Genomic DNA, 18795 nt, shown 5'->3' with positions numbered 1-18795 from the left:
GACGCGCGGCACATTTACATGGTGATTATGTCGACACCCCTCAAGGCCTCACCTCCACACTCTGTTTTAACAGAAAACAGATCCCCGACGATATAGACCTCAGACGCCCTTTCACTTCGGTGCACTCTGTTATATGGTATGGCCTACATTGTACCCTCGGAATATGACTTCGCAGACCGCTGCGGCGGTTAAGGTAATCTAATCCTCACATTGCCCAATCTTCAGCCATCTTCAGCATCCTAGTTCGACCCGACGCCAAGGCCGGCCTGTGCGCATAACTGAGCTGTGAAGGGAAGCTTGGTTCGTTCTTAACGAAGGTTTACAACACGGAGTTGGGCGCTATGGTGAGTTCGTAGCCCAGCTTCCGTACTGCTCTCACGGCGAAAATCCTGTTCGATTTACAGGTGGCGTACTGTGTTGATAACATTAAACGTCACAGAGAGTATGAGTGCTTGATACGTTGATTCTCAAACGGGACATCACCCAGTTTTTAGTCATCGTGCTCGGTCCGTGTGTTCATGCAGGTTTTTCATTGTTTTGACACATGTTGCAACGCAGCCGTCGGTCAAGAAAGACTTACGGGACAAAGCCGCTTTGACGCGACTCAAGCGAGAAATCGATTTTTCTTGAAGGCATGTTGCTACCAACCTTGCGGGACCCATGCGGTGCCGACTGGTGGGCGCAGAGAGGCGCAGGACTAACTCAATGTAAGCTGCCAAGCGCTCACTGAAAAGGGCAGTTTGTAGGCTCTTAAAACACCTTTTTGACGTATGTCCCTCGCACGTATGGTCCAGCCCTGCTCAAGACCAACCTTATACGTCCGCTTTGCAGGAGCTGTGCAAGGGGCATAGGGGATATAATCCGATGAGCGGTCTTGAATGTCTCCCTTTCTGCTGCCTTCACTAAGCTTCGGCGGTCCCGAGTCCCGCGGTCCCGAGTCTTCATGGCTCCTGGGGCACCGAAGTTCTTGTTTCTTCGTTTAATCTTCGCGTTGATCGTCATTGAAGAAGCGTTATCACAGATTACGACAAATGCTACATGCGCAACCTCCACGAAATGGGTGAGAGATAAGCGTTATCTCGGGGACGCGGAGTCTACTCATGCGCTACAATGTTCAGCTGTTCAATAGCAAAGGGCAGAGTCCATGTCTGATCGGTGCCTTCGTAATGTCGACGTGTAGCAATGGCAGTGGGTGTTCATGTCCACGTATATGTTGGGTGGTCCCTCATTGATAAAACGTGGACCTCTAGCCTGGAGCGTAGTCTCCGTCAACACGAGCGCTACAGACGAGTATCCTGGGCCAACGGATCCTTCACAGCCTTACATCCCCTGTGCGTGTAATACTGTCGCCTACTCCCTCTTTAGTGCATGCGGATACTGCCAGGGAGCATCCTACATATCGTGAGTGTCGCGTCTTAGTCCCAATTACGCTGAGTGCCCACCTAGTGAACATATTAAGATGGCAAGACTGGATAACAGCTTGCCCAGTCGTCTATAAGCAGACGTGAGCACTGCAATTATCAGGTTCTACACGTACTATACCTGGGCTTACCATCGTGGCAGATTTCCAAGTCAAATCCCTTCTAACACCGCTGTTCCTCAATGGGCGTTCCTTGACGTAACTGTGAGTTTTGCGCGAAAGGTATGTGTATGTCAGGATTAACGCGCATTCGAGACAACGGGAAACTGGAATGCTACGGCTGCCCAAGCGGCGGGTGGTAAGCTGAACATCGCCGAATCTGAAGATGAGCTTCTAAGAGCTCGTGCTGTGTATAGACCTCCCAGAGAACAGCGCGACATCATTGCCCAGTGCCACGACCTCATCGAATCCCGACGCAACGATGAACCTCTCACCATCAAGCACCTTTCAGGTGTCACCCGACCCAACACCTGTAAGCCATAGGGGTTTGAGCGTTGGCGCGATCGCAGGCATAGCCATCGGAGGGGCGGCAGTCCTAACGGCGCTCGCGACCGCATTCTTCATTTGGAATCGGCGGCGCGCCGGATCTCGACAAGGCGTTGCTCCCTCTAGCGTCGACGTGTCACACACTGTCTCTCCATGGTATTCGTCGGACAGCGATCCACGCACACCTCTGAAGTATTATGTGCGTGCTCATTGTTTGCCTTACACTGTGATTCCTCCCTAATTGTCCCTATGAAAGGACCCCAACGACCCAACCACATTTCCACCGTCCTTCGCAACGCTCGGCCACCTACGCGTTGGCCCATCAGCGGGTAGCCCGTCTTCCGATGGACCCACAGTAACGAGCTATTCGTCCAGTAACGATCGAAATAGCAACCCCACGTATTAGCTTATGTCTGTTACATTTGCTATCCATTAGTTATCTTGTGTGGGGCAGTACCATCTGAGCTCCTTATATGCGCTACACGGCCATTTGGCGATAAAGCGACCAAGGGGCCCACATACGACAAAAAAGCATTCTGTTGAGTATATCTGCAAACTCTAACATGAGCTGAAACCCAAAAACACTGATATCAAGCAGCCGCTAATAACGATATCGTCCGAGAGCAATGCACAAGGAGAGAACTACCGTACGGTAAGATACAACAGGGAGAGGTCCGTCCATGCAAAGAGAAAATGTGTCACCGTGACAGGTAAGTAATCGGGTGGGTATTGACAAAACCGGGACACGGCCGTCCCGCGTTAAGCAGCGACGATCGCGTTGGGCACGAACGTCCTACGTAACGTGCGAGGGCTATGCAATGATGAGAAAATGGACATGCTCCGCCCGCAGAGAGGTCTCTATTTATTGAGAAGATTTAGCGTTATCACGCGTACGCGTAGGCTCACGCTGTGATGAATGATAATCATCGGACTCCGCGCCAGAGGTAGGTGGATGTTCCTGATGTCCGCTTTGGCATGGGTACAACTGGAAATGAAATTGTCAGTCCACTAATCACCACTCGACATGCAACCCGGAAAGCATGGTAGGCGTACAACAAAGGAGAAAAAAACAGCTTTATAATGTCAGAGCATGGTATGACGAGCGTCAAACGGAGGCGGGTTCGTTTCTGACTCTGACTATGCGCTATACACAGCAGTAACTCGCAACCAAAGGCAAGACGGGTCAAGGCCAAGAACGAGGAACATACCTTTCCAGGATTGAACAGTCCGTCTGGGTCGAGAGTTTGCTTGATTGTCCGCATAAGATCGACCGTACCCTGACCAAGTTCTTCCTCGAGCCACTTGCGTTTGCCTTGGCCAACCCCATGCTCGCCAGTGCCTATGAGATCAAGATCGAAACATGACACCAATCAGAGAACTGTTTTGGACGACAGACATAGGCCAACAACATACAGGTGCCATCGAGCTCGATTGCGCGCTTGGTTATTCGGGCGACAGCTTCGCGAGCACGCGTGACCTCACCTGGGTCATCGGGGTTGTACAGCACAAGCGCGTGGAAGTTGCCTGTGTTCATGCTCAGAAAGTCAGATCACGTGTTCTGGTTAGTAGGAGACACACACCGTCTCCGACGTGGCCTGCTATTGGCGCAGTGATACCCAGTTCTTTGAAGTATCCTTTTGCGGAGGTGATGAGCTCGGGAAGACGGGATACTGGAACGCTGCGATGAACAAACGAGCATCAGTTCCCAATGTACGGTACTCGGACAAAGTAAAGACGGACCAAACATCGGTGATCCACCCTTTAGACCCCTCCTTGTAAGCCAAAGCAGCAAATAACCCGTTCCGGCGCTCGTCCCATATCTGCTCGTCCTCACACTCAGACTGAGAGAGACGGTATGATGTCGCGCCGTGAAAACGCATAATCTGTTCGATGGATGCTGACATGTGTTCGATCGCCGGATCGTAGTCCGTCTCTGGAGGTCCAGACGTCTGTGAGATTGGTGAAGGTATTGAGGAAGAGGAAATGACTGAGAAGGACGAAGGTGATTGGTCGAACGCCGTAGAGTCTGAGGCGAGCTCGATGGAACCAGTAGATGAGGAGTCCTCCAACGACTGCAAAAGCTGCGCCTCACCCGGCATGGGCAGCATAGAGAACGGGCAGCCCTGCAGCTTCAAGAACAGCGTCACCTGCTCTGGCCACGGTTCGCGCTCCTCGCTGCTCGCAGAGTTGTAGTGGTTCAACACCTTCACGCCGAGTTCATCGATCAACTCGACGCATTCTAACATTGAAGATCGTTATGTACATTAGTCGGGTTGAGAGTATTGGAAGCAACCATGCAAGAGCGAAAAGAACTCACGAATTGCAGGACCCCGGTTCAGAACATCGCAAACTGCGTTCGTCGCTGTTTGCACATCAGGGAACCTCGCGATCGCAACGCGAGTAGGCAGCACCGGCGCGAGGCGGAGCGTAGCTGATGTTTGCAGACCGCGATCAGATTATCCCCATAGGGTGTCGTTGGGTCTAAGGACATACCTTCGGTAACGATTCCCAACGTCCCCTCCGCGCCAATGAAGAGCTTCGTGAGGTCAAATCCAGCCGATGACTTGCGTGCGCGCCGACGCGTCTTGATCACTTCACCAGAAGGAAGCACAACCGTCTGGAGCGGACAAACAGTGTGAACGAAAGCCATCAGGACGGAGTATGAAACATCGAGAACTGACAACGTTGAGTATCCATTCGCCTCGCGCAGTGCCGTATCTCATCGCGTTCGCTTCAAGATGTAGTCAGACATCAGATGCTATGAGCATTGGGTAAGGCGTCACTCACTGCCAGAACAGCCCGTTGCAATCATACCGCCGACCGTCGCATTCCTACCAGGATCGAGCTGTACAGAGTTGATCGCAAAACCATTAGGCACATTGGTCACATGCTTTGTTCTGAAAGGCGCGCATATAGTCTTAGACTTACAGGAAAGAACAAAGGTATGCCTTGTAAGTAGGCCTTACATCAGCTTCAGCCAGCCACCCCAACGCCGAGAACGCGCACCTTTCATCTTCAACTGTTCGTTAAGATCGTTCCACGTGACGCCCGCCTGGCACACGACATCGGCGTCCGACTCTGAAGGTGATCGTTGAGAAGAAAAAGGCATTACAAAGACCGAAGACCCGGATCACCAAGCGGTGATTAGCAAGAGTATACGTGCGGAGATGCTCCAGGGACGCCGAGGAAAGAACGAAGGACGAGCAAGTCGTTTGCGTTCCCCGTAGAGCAAGCGAGCGAATGAATATGTGTGCACGCGTGTGGACTCACCGTTGATTTCCAGTATCTTGTTCAAACCAGAAAGATCCACGCATATGCTTCCCGAAGAAGGCTGGATGCCACGAAATGGTCGTGCGAGAATCGGAACATGTGGTGGGCGGCGGGTCATCCGTGGGCGGATGGACATTGGTTGATTGCGGTTGTGTGAGCTGAGCGGAAAGAAAGCGTCGACGAATGGACCGCGAGGGACTCACAGCCGATACATTGCCCTCCAGGCTGGTCCCACCCGCGTACGGAACGACCGCAACGAGGTGTTTCCTTGCGATGTGAACAACCTTGACGACATCCTCAGTGCTGCGAACGTGTATAACGACAGCATGCGGTTGACCTTGAAGGTGTTCATGGTAAAGTCTCGGAGATGCCACTGAGGTACTCACTAGCAAAGGGGGAGTACACGCTCTGTGCGTACGCAAGCAGCTGCTTGGGATCCGTAGTCACTTGTTCACTGGACAATGCTTCCTTCAACTCCTCGATGGCCTTCGGAAAACTCGGCCCGTGCCGGGGCTCCTCGTCATCTGCTGCCACAACCCCTCCCATTGCCAACACCTCTGCCTCGCGCGTGCGCTCCCATACCGCCGCCCAGTACCCTGCGAAACCACTGAAGAGGGATGCTCCACTGATTAGGCCCAGTCCGATGAAACAAGTTGAAGGACGAGTGAATGTCGAATAAGGCTGGGAAGAGACCGCGCGAACAACTCCGCCGCCCTGTGCGACCCTGCTCGCTTCAATGTGACGTCTTGAGTCGTAGACGCGGTGAAGACGAGCGGTGAGGAGCCGAAGGCGTGAAAACGTGAACGTCATGATCAGGGCATAAGGATGCGGCCGCCTCGACCGAAGCACAATTTAAGTTGAGAAGTTGAGAAAGGAGGTTTCTAAGTTTGAAGTTTGGCTTGAACGAGCGTATCAATTGAATGAGCGACGAGAAGTTAATTTGAAGAGGGAGAGTGGAGAAAAGGAATGTGGGCGTGCCTGTACCTGCGGGCAGCAAAGAAAATGGTTAGGTTATGGTGAAAGGTGCGGACGGACCTGGCGAACGTACATACGAGGCCAGGACGCAGTGTGCGTGCACAATAACGCTGTGTCAGCACCGATGACTGCTCCCGACTGTCCATCTTCGGCTAGCGGCATCAGCATCATCGCTGAAGTGAACTGAGAAAGGATAGGGCCAAGGCAAGATTATTTGGTGTTCAGCACTGATAGCCGTATGTGTGAATGTTGCGGAGCTTGAGTGTGTCTTGAACGTTGAAGCTGAAGCATGACTCGGAAGAGTGCAAAGCGCGTTTCCGTGAACATCACGCAGACATCCCGCGTAACTTCTTGGAGCCCCTGTCCTCAAACTGTCTTTCTTCGACACATTCACGCTTACTACCTAGTGGGGTACATTAGAAAGCAATGTCTTTTTCTCGGCCGATGTCATATCCACCCTTTGGCAGGCCTCATAATTGCAGGATATCACCGCCAACTCAAATTGAATTTCAGAGACCTGGACAAGGCGAAACATCGGCGGCTCATGCACTATAATCCTGCACCTGTTAATAGGTTGTAAATACCCAATTCAAGTTTGTTTAGTACGAACGCTCTTGAATCTCGTAAAAAGGAGGTTGGTTGTAGATCCAGTTGTACTACGCACGAGCAAAACCAGCCTCCGCAACCTCCGCTCAGGCACGCCCTACCGGCCCATATCGGACCGGGGCATTGATCCCGACGTGCCTTACACTTATCATCATCGAGGACGATCGCAGGGATCATCATCGCTGGTGCAGAGCTGTCAACCGAAGTGTTATCCAGCAGACCAGGGCAAACCTGGGCAAACCCGTGTAGGAGTAAATATCTATGCCTTCACGTCACTCAAAAAGCAAGAAGCACACACACATAGCCTTGAATGACCAAATAGTCTTGAATCTCCCTTCAATTTCTTCTATTTGCGGTCCGCGTTTTCGAGTTGAAGGAAGGACGTCTGGTCAAATCAAAATTTGCAGTTCGATATTTTATGTTCTGATCCGCTTTTCCAGGCATCTCCAGCGCAGAAATGCGAACCGAGCCAGATCGACTTGGCACGCCCACCAGACCCCACCGACCACATGCATGCGGGTGAACAATGAGCCAACTCCCAAGCGAACCGGCGGAATCTCGCGTTCAAATGAGGCTCGATCAAGCCACAAAAATTATTTCGAGGACACCCACAATCTGTCAATCTGTCAAACCTTCATTTCGGCCTGCACCTGCCCGCCTCCATCCACAACGATCCGACTGACCAGGACTGACTACGGCGACTTGGGCTTATTCGCCGGCGTCCCAGTATTCTCCCGATGTCGCTCCATAACGTTGACCTTTTGGATAGAATGCAGGGTGATCCCGCCACCCGCACTTTGCAGCGTATGTGCGTGGCGATCAGATCAGCCACATACATAATCATGTCAATCATTAACTTCGACCGTAAACACGATAGGTTAAAACAAACGCCACCAGTTCGCTGTCTAAAAACCATGTTGGTTTAGCGCTTGACCGGAGTGTAACGTCTTTTCAGTTGATAAGTACTTTAATGAGGGCGTGATTTGTGCCGTATCGCGAGTAGCCCATATGGACTTGCGTGCTCATTATTCAGTCAGAGTGAGCGCACCGTACTTATCGGAGTCCAGGAACTTCTACGTGGATACCATGGGTAAGTGCACGAACCCCAGACTATACCCCACTTTCTGAGGAACTTCTCCCCTGGGCGTCGAATTTATCCCCTTGAGTACATAGCTCCGAAATGTTGTGAACGAAAAGTTCCCCGTGTCTCGAAGTTTGATTGTCGCGGAGTTTTGCTTGGAGGCAAGCAGATTCTACGGTGCGTCGAGACCATCAATTTCAAGCAAGCTTGAGTTCAGCCCACAACTTAAGTTACCGTAAGTCTCCAACAATTTTCGTGCTCGCATTTTTTCCGTAGGAGATTACTACCGGCGCGCACATATAGTCATGACGAAGAATGTTCCGAACGGCCCGGGTAAAACGAGCTCAGCCGACCATCACGGCTTGCCACTTGTCGCACGACCACCACCGGGATCACAGACGCCACCAGCAACCACCACCACCACCACCACTACTGAAATTATCACTCCATTTACACGCCAATATCCTGCTTTACGTTAACGTAATGCGACAGCGCTCTCACTCGGCTTAGATCGTGTGCTCTGACAAGTACAGTAAGCCGCAAGTTGCCCACAATCGTCATGATACTTCTTCCAGTAATAATCCGCAGTTTTGCGCCCCCGTAGCTTCGTGTTAGATATAGTAGGATAGATAGCGATCAGCTGTCTTCGATGACCGGCTGACCACTCGACCTTGCCAAGAAGTAGTCAATAAACTGACCTCAAGAAGATGATCTACTGTACATGTCCTGGAGCAATAATCACGCGCTATGAATCATCCCACCGTGATCCTACCCAATAAAATAAACACCGGCACTGTACACAAGCCGAATCAGCGCCCACCCAGACCGGAAACTGAGGAACAAACACGCATGCTATATCCTCGCATGTTTTCCGGATAATAACTTTGTGTTACACCAACGCGGACTTCCCTTTGTCCATGTACAGTATGATGATCGCCACCGGCTCCCGCTACCTAACAGCCTGCCCCGAGGAGAAGCTTGGCAGCTCCAGATTCATCCATGGTACTGTCACTTGTTTTCCTACTGTAGTGCATGTGCCAAGAAAACGAAGCTTCGAGCGCACCCTGATCTTCAACCGACACCGACGCACATACAGCTTTTTATCCACCCCAAAGCTTTGTTACCGAGAACCATTCAATCTGAGCGTTCTAGCACAAGAGCATCGGACGCGCCGTCGAAGGTCATACGAACGGGACTAAACCCGCCCGGCCCGCTGCAGCCGCCAGCCTGCCGCCCTGATCGAATTACCCAAAACAAAGCCATAAAGCTCACATCTCGCTGACAAGTAAAAGTCAAGCTAGAGAGAACTCATTTTGGTAGTCCCTATGACTAGTCCAATCGGCTAAAATCCAATATCAAAACGACAACTGTCATTCAACAAGATATATACATCCTAAAACACCAACACCAAAAAGCTGCCATCAGCACTTATACTATGATGGAGAGCAACGGGTGCAAACATGAGCTCGAGACCTGTTTATCGTACGATATCGTATAAAAGAGGCACGGGCACTCGTCTAGCCACGTCTTCCGTCCATCCGACCCACCGACCTCCACCAAGCAAGCACCCACGTCCCAAAACCTGAATCGAGCCTCGAAAAACCGTCCGCAACACATGCTGACGAGAAGAAAAGAGCAGTCCAGCAGAAAAACAGACAGACAGACAACACAGAAGCAGGTATTAAAAAGACAAACAAATACGAATGCGCGTGATATATGCAGATAATGACAGGAATGGATGGCAGTGACGGGGGGACATGGGTGAATCAAGCGATGTTGGAGCATGCGATTCATGGCTATGTAGGTAAAATGCATGGTGGGTGCAGCGGTTGCGGGTCGAGACGAGATTAGGGACGGCGGGGAGCGGAGGTTCGGAGGTGGGGGTATAGCAGAGTATCAGTACATCGGGGCCCCGGCAGCTCACCATGCGGAGTCGCCGCCGAGACACCGGTGGGCATAGCGTGGGCGTGCATTGAGTTCATCATGGATTTTAACAAAGGTCACCACAGGCGCAACCCTGTCACATCTATCGTCAAGCAGGCGAGAGCAATCCAGTTCAAAGTGACAGAACTGTATCACCAGGTTTTTGCAGAAACGCAATCACCCAGACAGAGCACAAATGAGTGCTCTTTATCGGGGTCCTTTAAACGTATTTCGTCCCCTTTCGCTTCGCGAGAAGGTGTCGCGAATAGATCGAGAACGCCGCGCCAACGAGCACAACGACAGACGCGAAGATGAGCGGCCGGTACCACACATACGTCTTGCCGTTTTGCACGAGAGCGCCCGCAATCGGCGTGCCCGTGAGCAGCGCGAAGCCGATCACAAAAGACGCAAAGCCGATGCGCATGCCAATCTCTTCAACGCCCTGAGAGAAAGACGCAACGGCGGGGGTGATAATGGAGATGACTGCATAGGCGCCGCGTCAGCAAGCTTGATACACGAAAGTAGCGAGGACATGTGCCGACGAGGCAAGACTCACATCCTCCTGAGAAGAATCCGTACAGGATCCCAAACGCGACCGTCCCACCGACGGTCGTCGCAGAGAAAATCAGCCACATGATCCCACCAGAAATGATGGTGCACGGAATCATAACTGCAGGTCAAAATAAAACGCGTCAGCACGCAGCACGGATCATCCGTTCACCCTCGCCCTCGATTCGAAGGAACGCCGAGCATGAAGCGAATAGAACGCACCATTGAACGGACCAATGACGTCGGCCAGAAAGTTAGGCAGCGTCCTTCCGAAGAGCGAAGATGCGTTCATGATCGGGATCTATGATAAATAAGGCACGTAAAAAGAAGCATGGGAGCTATTAGCAAATGGCGGAAGATATGCAAGACGCCGCGCGGACGACCTGCGGGAAACTTTGAAAATAGACTCACGGCGTAGAACGACATCTTCTGGCTCAGTCCGTGGAGCTCCGCGAAGAGCTGGAGATAGAAGACTGCAGCGTGTCAAGTCAATGACAAGGAAATGAGGAACCGGATTTATGGAATCCAGATTTGGAGATTTCCAGACCAACCATACGTGGAGGTTGGAAAGGGAACGAGGCAAAATAGAAGAGAATATGATCAGCGCCAGGTTCAACTGAAGCGCGGGGAGGTAGGGCCGAAGAAATGATGGCGTAACTTACAAGGGAAGAAAAGGCCCCAAAAGACAAGGGCAGCACTAGTGAAACGATGATGGTGTGAGCGATCATCTTACTTGGTTTGTGATGAAGATGGCTCACCTAATGACACACATCCAGTATGGACCGTCCGTCAATATAGACTTGACGTCCACGGGCTTGCTGTTCGGACGGTCCTTGCGCGCGGGTAGACGCGTCTTCATAATCACGTTCGCGAGCGCCAAAAGACCCATGTCCATGAAGGCCGCCGCACTGCGCACGGATGACACATGTCAGCGCCACTTTTCCGAGGCTGGTCCGAAAATCGATAAAGCCAAAAGACAAGAATAGAAGAAGGTTCGTTCCATATGCGCAGTGTTGCCCTATACCATATGGCTGGAACGCAGGACACAATGTGCCCTGTGGACGTGTGTAGGGCCCACCAATACCAGGGATCAGCGTCATCGCCGACGCTGGCACTCGATAGATGGACTCTAATGTGACAGGACAGGTTGCCACGTTGTCCGATCACAGTGGCATTTCCGCCGGTGATGCCGGGACACCACTTCCAGGTCACCCCAGAAGTCGATCCGACTGCGCCAGAGGGCGATCGTGTGCACCCGGGCGTAGTGCGGTTATGCACGGCCGGTGTGCGAGAAAAGAGAAAGACGAACGATATGAGGGAGTGAGATGCAAGCTCACCGGACGCCCCAGCCAAAACCGATCTTGGTGAACAGGTTGTTGAGCATAATAGGGTAAATGACTGCGCCGAGCGATGACCCTGACGTTTGAGGAAACCGTGTTAGACAACGGAGTGATTAGTGCTGAAAGAGATGAAACGTACCTGCAAGGACGACGCCCATCGCCGCCGTTCTTTTCCGGCGGAAGTAATGGGACGTGATCGAGACAGCGGGCAGGAAGAGACAGCCCATAGCGAGGCCCATGCCGACACCTTGCGCCAGGAAGATTTGATAATATTTATGCTCATTTGCCAGCGACAACATGAAGATTCTGTGGGTGTATGCGCATGACCGTAGGAAAACCATCAGCATGCGGACAATGCGTGCATGATGAGAGAGAGCAACAGCGACGACCAAGAAAGGAGGACGTACGAGAAGAGGTAAAGGACCGACCCGAAGCCAATCAGGTGGTGAAAGTATCCCTCGTCAAAGAGCTTGCCGGCGGGCAGACCGCCGGCGAACAACAAGAACACCTGCATGGAACCTATCCACGATATGTCCGACGACGTGTACCCTTTGAGGTACGTCAACTGCCGAGTGCCGACGACGAGGCGCCGACAAAGGATGAATTGGGTTGCATGTTAGCGCAAGCCGGCGGTAGCAGCAGCCACAGGGGGATGGGGAAACGCACCTCATAGTACTCCTGGTATACGCCAAACGACTGCACGGCGCCGAACGTCGTGAACAGGAGACATGCCCTGCATATATGCGCTGAGTTCGATAGTACGAAGCGACATGGAGAAAGGAGAACGCACCCTCCCAAGACGGTGAGCCACGCCTGGAGGCCTCCTTCAGGGAACTGGGGCGGCTGGGGGGCAGCAGTAACGGGCGGGGCCTCGGCCTCTGCCTCCTTGCGTGAAAGGTCTTCACTGGGTGTGGTCATGCCGTCGGTTGCAGACATGGCACTCTCGGAGGCGGTAGACAGTCCTGTCCTGTTCCGGGGTAGGAGTGGGGAAGATGGAAGGGACTGGGAACTGAGGAGGAGCGAGCGGAAGGGAGACAGGCTTGGCTTGGCCTGGCTGGGCGGTAAGGGGGAAGGGGAAGGGAGTGCGCGGGAGGTATGTGGTGCTCTTTAGGGCAACGGGGGACTTCACATAGGAAAGACTGATCTGTTCAGATTCTTAGATGGACCAGCCACGAGTGCAGCGCGAAGAAGCAACTGGAAGCAAGAGCGGTGATGCGACGCTTGCCGGCCCTCGCGTGTGGGGGACTTCGCGTCCTCCATCGGGCGACAGACGTGCCTAGGCTGACGCGCGACTGTATTTTTGGAACCACTTCTCGCTCGGGGAGAAGCGCGCCGCGGATTCAGAAGGGTCATCGTGCTGGCCGCCTCCACCCGCTGTGAATTTATCCCGGCAGAGCACCCGATCAAACAACTTATCATCCATCTCTACGCCACGAAACATCATCCCACCAAACATAGTCGCTATCGCAGCAGATCAGAACATAACAGTCTTCAGAGTAATTTTACACATGACGAGCAGCGTTCGCCGAAACCCTGTTCGCAAGCCTTCGCGAACATCAGCCCCACCGTACACGTTCACTCCCCCACCGCTAGAAGCGTCGATGTTCGCTGAACTCATTTGTCCGATCCAACATGACAGCGTGGCTACCGATGATAATTAATATAACGTGATCGACTTTACCTGCTCGAGCGACACGAACCGGCTTGTTTTCGGGGCTGTCAGTTTGACATTCATTCCCCTCAGATCAACCAGCCCCACCTCCGATTCTCTGGTCAGCCCATCGGTGGCAACCACGGGCCACGCCACCGCCACTTGCTGATTGCGTTGGCCGCCCAGGTGGAGGAGATGCGATGACGAATCCACAGACCTCATGTTGCTTATCGCAAGAGCAGATGCGTCGGGCTATAAACGAGGCACTGGTGCATCGGCCCCCGATTGCAAAGAAGCTTGAGCTTAAAAGGAAGTGCGGCCCTGAATTTATAACGTACGCATAAGGTGTTAAGAAGGCCATAGAACGCCGCTGTTATAGAACAACTCTGTTAGAGAAGATCTTTGATTGGCAACGGCGAGCGAACCTTGCAGCGCCACAAGGTCACGGGCGGGCGCACGGGACCAGCGCGGTGCAAAAGGGAGCGAAGGAGGACCGCCGCAGTTGGAGCGCACGCGGGACTTGCCATACCATAACTGAAGAACGTGTCTATTTGCCAACGCGCTAAGCCAGGAAGAAGATAATGCGACAGGTAGGCGCTTGAGACTTCATAGGATGCAGGCTGCTTCTGCGTTAGCACAACTTCTGCACACGCCGGTGGGTGGCGGCGGTGATGGTTACGACAACGGCGATAATGGCGACAGCGACGGCGACGGCAACAAATCGTGGGTAGAAGCCAGAAGGATGTCGTGACTTGTATTACGCACGCGCAATAAAAACAAAATAGGACGAGCAGGAACCACGGAAGCGGAGAGACAAGTATAGGACAAGCCAGACGAAGCGTTCGACGCGGGCCTAACTTCTGAATTGACGCGGCTTCCGCAGCGAAACCTTCGTGACCGTTCCCAGGCCCGACCGGCGAGCATGAAAAAGTATAGACGAGGTGATTGGCACTGCGCTTCTCGCAAATCTCAACGACGAGGGAAAGAGAGATAATGAACTGGGCCCACGGGTGCCTCGAGGCAGATCGATGTTCCCAGAGCTTTTCTCGTCAGTCGCGAGAGTCAATGAGGACGACTCGAGGGTGAGACGGAATCACAAGCGCCGGTCGTCTGACAAAAGACCATGACGCCGCGGAAGAGATGCATCAGCCAAAGATAGCGTCAGATGCACTGAATACGATTTGCTTCGGTGTTGGCCAAGAGGGCAGGTTGTTCTCGGAGTGACGGACGCCTGTTCCACAAAGTTATGGCATCGACGATAGGCTGGGAGCGAAGTTGTCCCGGCGACGCGGCGTCCGCGCCAGATAAACGAACGTTAAAAGAGCGACGCGGGAAAGAATGCAAAGAGCCAAGCTAAGATGGACGCCATAAGACGGGGGTGCTGGTAACATAACAGCGAGAAGAGACAACCGGCGTAGTGAGAGGGAAGCGGCTTAGTCAGCGTTGCTTTTTCCCAAAATAGAAGGTGGAGGTGTTTTGCGAGGTGGTCGGTGATTTGCAAAAGCGACGTGTTTCGCTGTCAGAACGACGAAGGCTGATGTGTTTAGCCGTTGGCCCCTCGACCCCATGAGCCGGAGGGAGCAAGACCTCTTCTACCTTCGCGCTGAACTCCGGAGGTGTCAAGGACGGATGAAGTTGCGGGTTCAAGTTGAATCGAAACGAAGAGGTGGTGATGGGCCAAGGAAAGGCGGGTGCTGTGGTGGTACCAAATGGGATTTCGGGCTCACGGTACTGGATCGAGGATAGATTGGGTGGAGGCCGAACGGTCGCTGAATGAGTGCGTCGGCCGTAGTTGCGATTTGTTTGTGTGCCTGACGAGATAGATTCGTTCGATTCCTAGGATGGATCGGCGGGGGATTTCTCACTTTGGGCTCGGATGGAACGAGGTGGAATAGGCAAAGTGTGCTGCGTTCCTGACAGCGTAAGCGTCCAGGGGAGAAAGGCGCGTCCATGTTCACGGCGCTTGGGTCAGTTTCGTGCGATGTTGTGCCGTTGCCTCATGCGGCAGGTCGGCTGTGGTCGCAGTGATATGATCTGACGTGCTGACAGGACGGCTCGCATTGCGACTGGCTTGGGACCACGTTTCGGGCGCGTCGTGAGCGCGTGAGCCCAGCTGGTTGAGTGGGCGGATGCGGATGCTTCGAATGGCTAGCACATAAGTAAGCAACAGCTCTCCCGCAAATTCTGTCCTGATCATGATCGACGCCGCTATAAAAAGCCCTCGCTCCCTCTACATCAACGTCCCCTCCTGAGCATTCTCCGACCTCCGAATCCAGTCCTCCTTCCGTCCCGTCTCTGGGCAACCTCCCTCCCTCCCCCGTCATGGCCTCCCAACTCCCCCGCCATCCCCTTTTCACAACCCGTGTAGAGTTCCTCGATACTGACCGTCGCGTCGCTCTCTCCTACCAGCGGGCCAAGTTGCTTATGAGGACATTCAGTACGTTTTTGCTCCGGCTTCATCAATTCCCGGTCTCCCGCATCCTTACCATGCCTCTCGTTCAAAACTCTAGATCTCACTGCTGCTGATGTTCAGCACTGTTCCTCCACGTACTGGGCGATGATGACGGACCCCATCATGGCCTTGGACACTGCCATGTTCACTATCCTCGCCGCACATGTCGGGCTCACGATCGGCACTCTCTCCCGTCACCTCCACAAACGTCCCGACTTTAAACCGCTCATTAACCGTCTGCTCCGATTCGATACTGTCGGCATTTATTTGCTGTCGGAGCGTGGACACGGCTTGGACGCGTTCAATGTCGAGACAACCGCTACCAAGACCGCCGAAGGCTTCGTGATCAATACACCACGAGAGGAGGCATGCAAGTGAGCCCACTTCGCTTCTCGCCTGTCTCTGTATCCCCGTGCGACTAAACGTGGAACCCGTCTCCACCGTTCCGCCATCAGATTCATGCCCGCCTCCACTCCGTCCTTCGGAATCCCCAAGGTAGCGCTCGTCATGGCCCGTCTGATCGTGTCCGGAGAAGACAGGGGCCCACGCTTCTTCGTCGTGCCTATCTGCAACGAACGCGAGATGTACGCAGGCGTGGAATCGATCCGGCTCGGTCCTCGCCCAGGAACCAGCCCCCTCGACTTCTCCATCACCCGATTCAACAACGTCCGTGTTCCCCCCTCCGCGATTGTATCGTCGGATCCAGCCGACCTCTCACGGCCTGTCGCTCCGCTTGCAGCGTGGTGGGACGAGGTCTGGCGGATACCACTTGGCACGCTCGCTGTCACCGCACCGTGGATATCCTCGCTCAAAGCTGCGGCGTTTGTCGCCGGGCGCTACTCTGCACATCGGTCGCTCGTCGGGAAGGGGTCCGAGCCAATACCGATTATCACGTTCCGCACGCAGCAGTGGCCGATAACGCACGCTGTCGCTGTCGCGCATGTGCTCGGCGCCTGGTATCCCCGGGCTGCAGAGATGAGCGCAGATCGAAGTCTTGACCCTCGCGTGCGACATGCGCTCGCCGTGATCGTGAAGACGACGGCATGCCGACAGTTCCAGCGGTGTGTTCCGGAGATAGCAGAGCGGTGTGGTGCCCAGGGCACGTTTGAGCACAATTTCATGGCGCGTACAGAGGTTCGTCATCGTCTTCTCTGTGCCTTTTCTTCGTTCGTTCTAGAAGTGCCACGTGCTTATGCTTCGTCCCTTGCTTAGAACGACGGTAAAGGCGTGATCATTGCGGAGGGCGACATCATGACCCTCTGCATCCGCCTATTCTCCGAGCTCGTCCAGCAGAAATATGCGATCCCGCTGCCAGATGTCGAGTCGTCGATTCTCGCTGCGCACGCACATGGCGTAGTGCAAGAAAATGTCGACTTGTTGCGAGAGTTCCCGGGAGGTCACCGAGATCCCGCCTTCGACGCACTTGTGCTCCCCCAAGCCGAAGCATCGGTCGAAGCGCTTGGGCATGCCCTCGCGTACGCCGCTGCCGCTGCATCGGGACTCCCACAACCACTGCTTGACGTCTATGAGGCTGGTGTCGTGCGTCGCGATCCTGCGTGGTACTCGGAGAACCTCGCCATCACGCGTATGCGCCAACGAATCCGCGAGGACGCGGCAGTCGCATCGGCAGTATCTCATCTCCCAATATACCTCGACACACTGGGCATAGAGGAGTACGTCTCGGCTCCTATCGTCAGCGACGCTGCGTGGAAGGCGTACTATGCGGACATGACCGTTCACACCGGGAGCGCGCCGGCCCCAGCGGACGTTGTGCAGGCTGTTCTATGATTCATTGCATTCTTGCTCAAGTTTCCGACTCCATCTCGATCACCGACCCACGCCATCCGCACCATACCCTGTCCTGCTTCGCGCACACATTCGCACTTGCGCTCGTGCGCATACACCCGCAAACTACCCGCCATCTTGCGCATACATTCGCAACATACCCGGCCATCTTGCGCTGCCATTGCCAACATCTTGCCACTTGCCCACCGCGACGGTCGCAGTCATCGCCGCTATCGCGCCGCGCGCACTCACACCCTGGACCCCATCCATACGTGCTCCGTGGCGACGCCCGTCTCATGGCGTGCCAAGCGGGTGTCACGGTGGGTTGCACGCGACACACCAGCTGCGCCCCGCTCCGCGGTCTTGACGAATATCCTGATCCATCTTTTCTCCCCCCCGCATCTTGCATTGCTACATCATGACGTCGTCGACGGCGGCGGCGGCGGCCGGGCGCTTACGCCCTTCGTACCCTCCCGATGGCGATGGCGACGCGCACCGTCCGGCCCGCCAGGGTCCGTTAGTCTTACTCATCCGTCCACTTGATGAGCTTGATATCAGCGTCACCTCCCTCGACATCGACACTTCCCTTGTTGCTCATCTATCCATTCATTCATGCGCCCGCCATAGGCAACGAATACCGCCAACGGCGACGCCCATCACCCGGAACCACGCTTTCGCCTGTTTTTCTTCTCCGCATATTTGATGGTCTTCCCACTAATAGTGTACGCGACGCTTCGCAAGATATACAATATACTCCTCCTGAGCTCCGGAGGCGTTTGTGCTTGCTTGCCTATTTATGACTAATTGCTGTACCCCCGACCTTGCTCTCTGATGTACCCTGCTGATCTTGACGGTTGATATCCCTTTCGTATGTATTGACCTTGTGCGCTATCAAGCTTCTTTCTGCGCGTCATTCAAGTACGGTATATGCGCCACCGACGTTCCTGACGTGGGCACCTGGCCTTTTACTGGATGCGCCAAGCTGCGAGCATATGCGCTGAAAAAAGTCGGCATCTGATTATCGCTGGATTTCCCTCCGCCGCAATGATCTATCACTTCTTTGTATTCTCCAGCTGCATGCATTGAAAAAAAAAATAGTCAAAATAATGTCGTCCACCGATCGCCGCGAGGCGCACACGCGCCACCAACGACGCCGCAGATACGAACGAGCCCAGGCTGATCAATGATCTGCAGCCACCCCTTGCGCTTCAAGTAGCCGAGAACGCGCGGCAAGAACGAAGCGCGAAAATTCTATTG

At 53.9% G+C, this 18795-nt stretch overlaps 4 protein-coding genes across 4 annotated transcripts; 2 read left to right on the top strand and 2 right to left on the bottom strand.

Moving 5' to 3' along the window:
• Window positions 1-54: 54 nt before the first annotated feature.
• CONPUDRAFT_169153 (uncharacterized protein) lies at window positions 55-2312 on the top strand (the record flags this gene model as incomplete). The annotated part of the gene is made up of 12 exons (XM_007775718.1): window positions 55-136; window positions 226-344; window positions 405-506; window positions 559-768; window positions 832-1060; window positions 1119-1188; window positions 1251-1401; window positions 1460-1504; window positions 1564-1624; window positions 1676-1718; window positions 1777-2105; window positions 2163-2312. Exons 5-12 carry the CDS (start codon window positions 944-946, stop codon window positions 2310-2312), a joined length of 966 nt encoding a protein of 321 aa, XP_007773908.1. The 5' UTR covers window positions 55-136; window positions 226-344; window positions 405-506; window positions 559-768; window positions 832-943.
• Window positions 2313-2829: 517 nt separating this feature from the next.
• CONPUDRAFT_65116 (uncharacterized protein) lies at window positions 2830-5722 on the bottom strand (the record flags this gene model as incomplete). The annotated part of the gene is made up of 14 exons (XM_007775575.1): window positions 2830-3245; window positions 3320-3430; window positions 3487-3584; window positions 3647-3803; window positions 3999-4145; window positions 4224-4337; window positions 4400-4523; window positions 4588-4637; window positions 4694-4751; window positions 4835-4854; window positions 4913-4984; window positions 5177-5237; window positions 5380-5536; window positions 5580-5722. The coding sequence occupies 14 exons, from the start codon at window positions 5720-5722 to the stop codon at window positions 2830-2832; spliced, it is 1728 nt and encodes a 575-aa protein (XP_007773765.1).
• Window positions 5723-9981: 4259 nt separating this feature from the next.
• CONPUDRAFT_64865 (MFS general substrate transporter) lies at window positions 9982-12568 on the bottom strand (the record flags this gene model as incomplete). The annotated part of the gene is made up of 11 exons (XM_007775563.1): window positions 9982-10244; window positions 10318-10431; window positions 10533-10611; window positions 10722-10783; window positions 10973-11007; window positions 11069-11218; window positions 11648-11726; window positions 11790-11956; window positions 12058-12215; window positions 12317-12383; window positions 12441-12568. The coding sequence occupies 11 exons, from the start codon at window positions 12566-12568 to the stop codon at window positions 9982-9984; spliced, it is 1302 nt and encodes a 433-aa protein (XP_007773753.1).
• A 3079-nt stretch (window positions 12569-15647) lies between these two features.
• Window positions 15648-17931, top strand: CONPUDRAFT_111710 (acyl-CoA oxidase). The gene is made up of 4 exons (XM_007775717.1): window positions 15648-15738; window positions 15812-16127; window positions 16209-16887; window positions 16966-17931. Exons 1-4 carry the CDS (start codon window positions 15726-15728, stop codon window positions 17539-17541), a joined length of 1584 nt encoding a protein of 527 aa, XP_007773907.1. The 5' UTR covers window positions 15648-15725; the 3' UTR covers window positions 17542-17931.
• Window positions 17932-18795: the final 864 nt, after the last annotated feature.

The sequence above is a fragment of the Coniophora puteana genome, assembly GCF_000271625.1.
Source record: "Coniophora puteana RWD-64-598 SS2 unplaced genomic scaffold CONPUscaffold_15, whole genome shotgun sequence".
In the NCBI taxonomy this organism is placed as follows: domain Eukaryota; kingdom Fungi; phylum Basidiomycota; class Agaricomycetes; order Boletales; family Coniophoraceae; genus Coniophora; species Coniophora puteana.
This window is presented reverse-complemented; position numbering and strand designations above follow the sequence as displayed.